This window comes from Aplysia californica, unplaced genomic scaffold (genome assembly GCF_000002075.1).
Source record: "Aplysia californica isolate F4 #8 unplaced genomic scaffold, AplCal3.0 scaffold00384, whole genome shotgun sequence".
Taxonomy (NCBI): Eukaryota; Metazoa; Mollusca; class Gastropoda; order Aplysiida; family Aplysiidae; genus Aplysia; species Aplysia californica.
The window spans coordinates 180,758-182,478 of record NW_004797654.1 but is presented as its reverse complement, the minus strand read 5'-3'; the positions used below and the strand labels follow the sequence as shown (position 1 = coordinate 182,478).

Genomic DNA, 1,721 nt, shown 5'->3' with positions numbered 1-1,721 from the left:
CCCATCCCCCCCTCAATAACACCCCCACCGACAGAGAGCCCGTGGCCTCTGTACCCAGGCCTGTCCCTCATGGGCGCCGGTGGTCTGTCTCTCTACTGCCTAGACCATCAGGTGGCGCAACTCTTCCCTAAGGGCGGCCTCGTCTTTGTGGCGCTGGCAGCTGGCTCTCTGGACACGTCAGCCGGGATGCAGCTTCTAGTCAAAGTTGGTGTTGTTGTTCTTGTAGTTATTGTGTGTGTGTGTGTGTGTGTGTGTGTGTGTGTGTGTGTGTATTTGTGTGTGTGTTGTTGTTGTTGTTGTTGTTGTTGTTGTTGAAAATGAAAACGGTATAGGTTTAACGCCCCTATCAACACTATTAGGGTATTTAAGAGGCAGGACCTCCGAGTTTAAAGTCCATCTCCGAAAGGACCGAGCCAAGTGGAAAATTCGTGTAAAGTGCCTTTCCCAAGGACACAACGTCGGACTGAGCTGAGGCTCGAACCCCCGAATCCGCAATCTCACAATTACGAGTCCGGTAGCCTAACCACTAGGCCATCGACGCCACTTTGTTGTTGTTGTTGTTGTTGGTGGTGGTGGTGGCGGTGTTGTTGGTGCTGTTGATGATGGACATAATTGTTGTTGTGGTTGTGGCGATGTGGAGATGATAGCAATGATTGTTGATTATGTTGGAGGTGTTGGTAGTTGTGATGGCCGTGGTAGTGTTGGTTGTGATAGTTGTATATATAATGATGTCTGTGGTTCTGTGTGTTGTTTGTGATTGTTATTATAGTAATGGTTGTGGTGGTGTTGATAGAATAATATAGCAGTGGTTTTGTTGTTGATGGTGGTGCTGGTTGAATATAGTGGTGGTGATGATGGTGATGTGGTGGTTGTGGTATAGCTTGTTCACTTTCGTCTGACCGCGTAAAAAAAATTCTAGCTCATTGAGGAATGTACCTATGCCCACAAAAATTTGCTTGGCACTTCTGCAGGCCAGCGACCAAACAAAAAGGTTTTTTTTCAAAAAGTTATTGTTAAAACCTTTTTCTCTTTGAGCCCTATAATGAAAATCGTTCTTTGAGTGTATACACAGGATCACTAAAATAAATGACTAACAGTAGCCTTGCCTTCATTTTGAGACAGCGACACCGCCCTACCCCCACATTTCAGTGAGAGCATGTCAATTAATTCATCCCCCGGCTGTCAGGACGTCTCCACGCAAGTCTCGATAAATACTCACCCCGTCTGTTGAATCGTGTTTCTCGGGCGAACGTTAAAGAGTGGTGGTGTTGTTGAAAACATGTCAACTTTTTAATGTTTCAGGTGTATGCTCTATCAATCATGCTATTTTGACCCGCTGTAGGCTTGCATCAAAGAAAACGTGCCATACCCTTAGTTTGAAGTGGCTTTTATGAATGCGCTTTTAGATTCTGTAGGTCGTTGAACTTTTAGAAGACGTGTACGCAAAGACCCAGAAAGATTAAACAGAATGAGCGATTTGTTTTTATCCCGTTTTGCTTCTCTTTCCGTCGTGAATGCTGTCAGATTTATATAAAGAACTTGACGCAAAGTGTAGATCTTAATAGAAAGCTAGAGATAATCAACGTCTGAAAGTCCTTTCACTTGGGCACAGAAAAGGAATGAGATAATCAGTGTGTGCTTGAAAGAGAAATGTAAATTAAAAATATAAAGGGAGGGGGGAATCGAGAGTGTGTGAGAGAGAGAGAGAGAGAGAGAGAGAG

The 1,721-nt window shown here is 44.4% G+C and overlaps 1 protein-coding gene across 1 annotated transcript in view; it reads left to right on the top strand.

The window, feature by feature from the left end:
- The window catches only part of LOC101860350, a 22,324-nt gene that overhangs the window by 8,070 nt on the left and 12,533 nt on the right, over positions 1-1,721 (top strand). Inside the window, exon 2 of the mRNA XM_005103655.1 lies at positions 35-204. Within this exon, the coding sequence (XP_005103712.1) occupies positions 35-204 (170 nt within the window). The remainder of the gene's footprint in view (positions 1-34; positions 205-1,721) is intronic.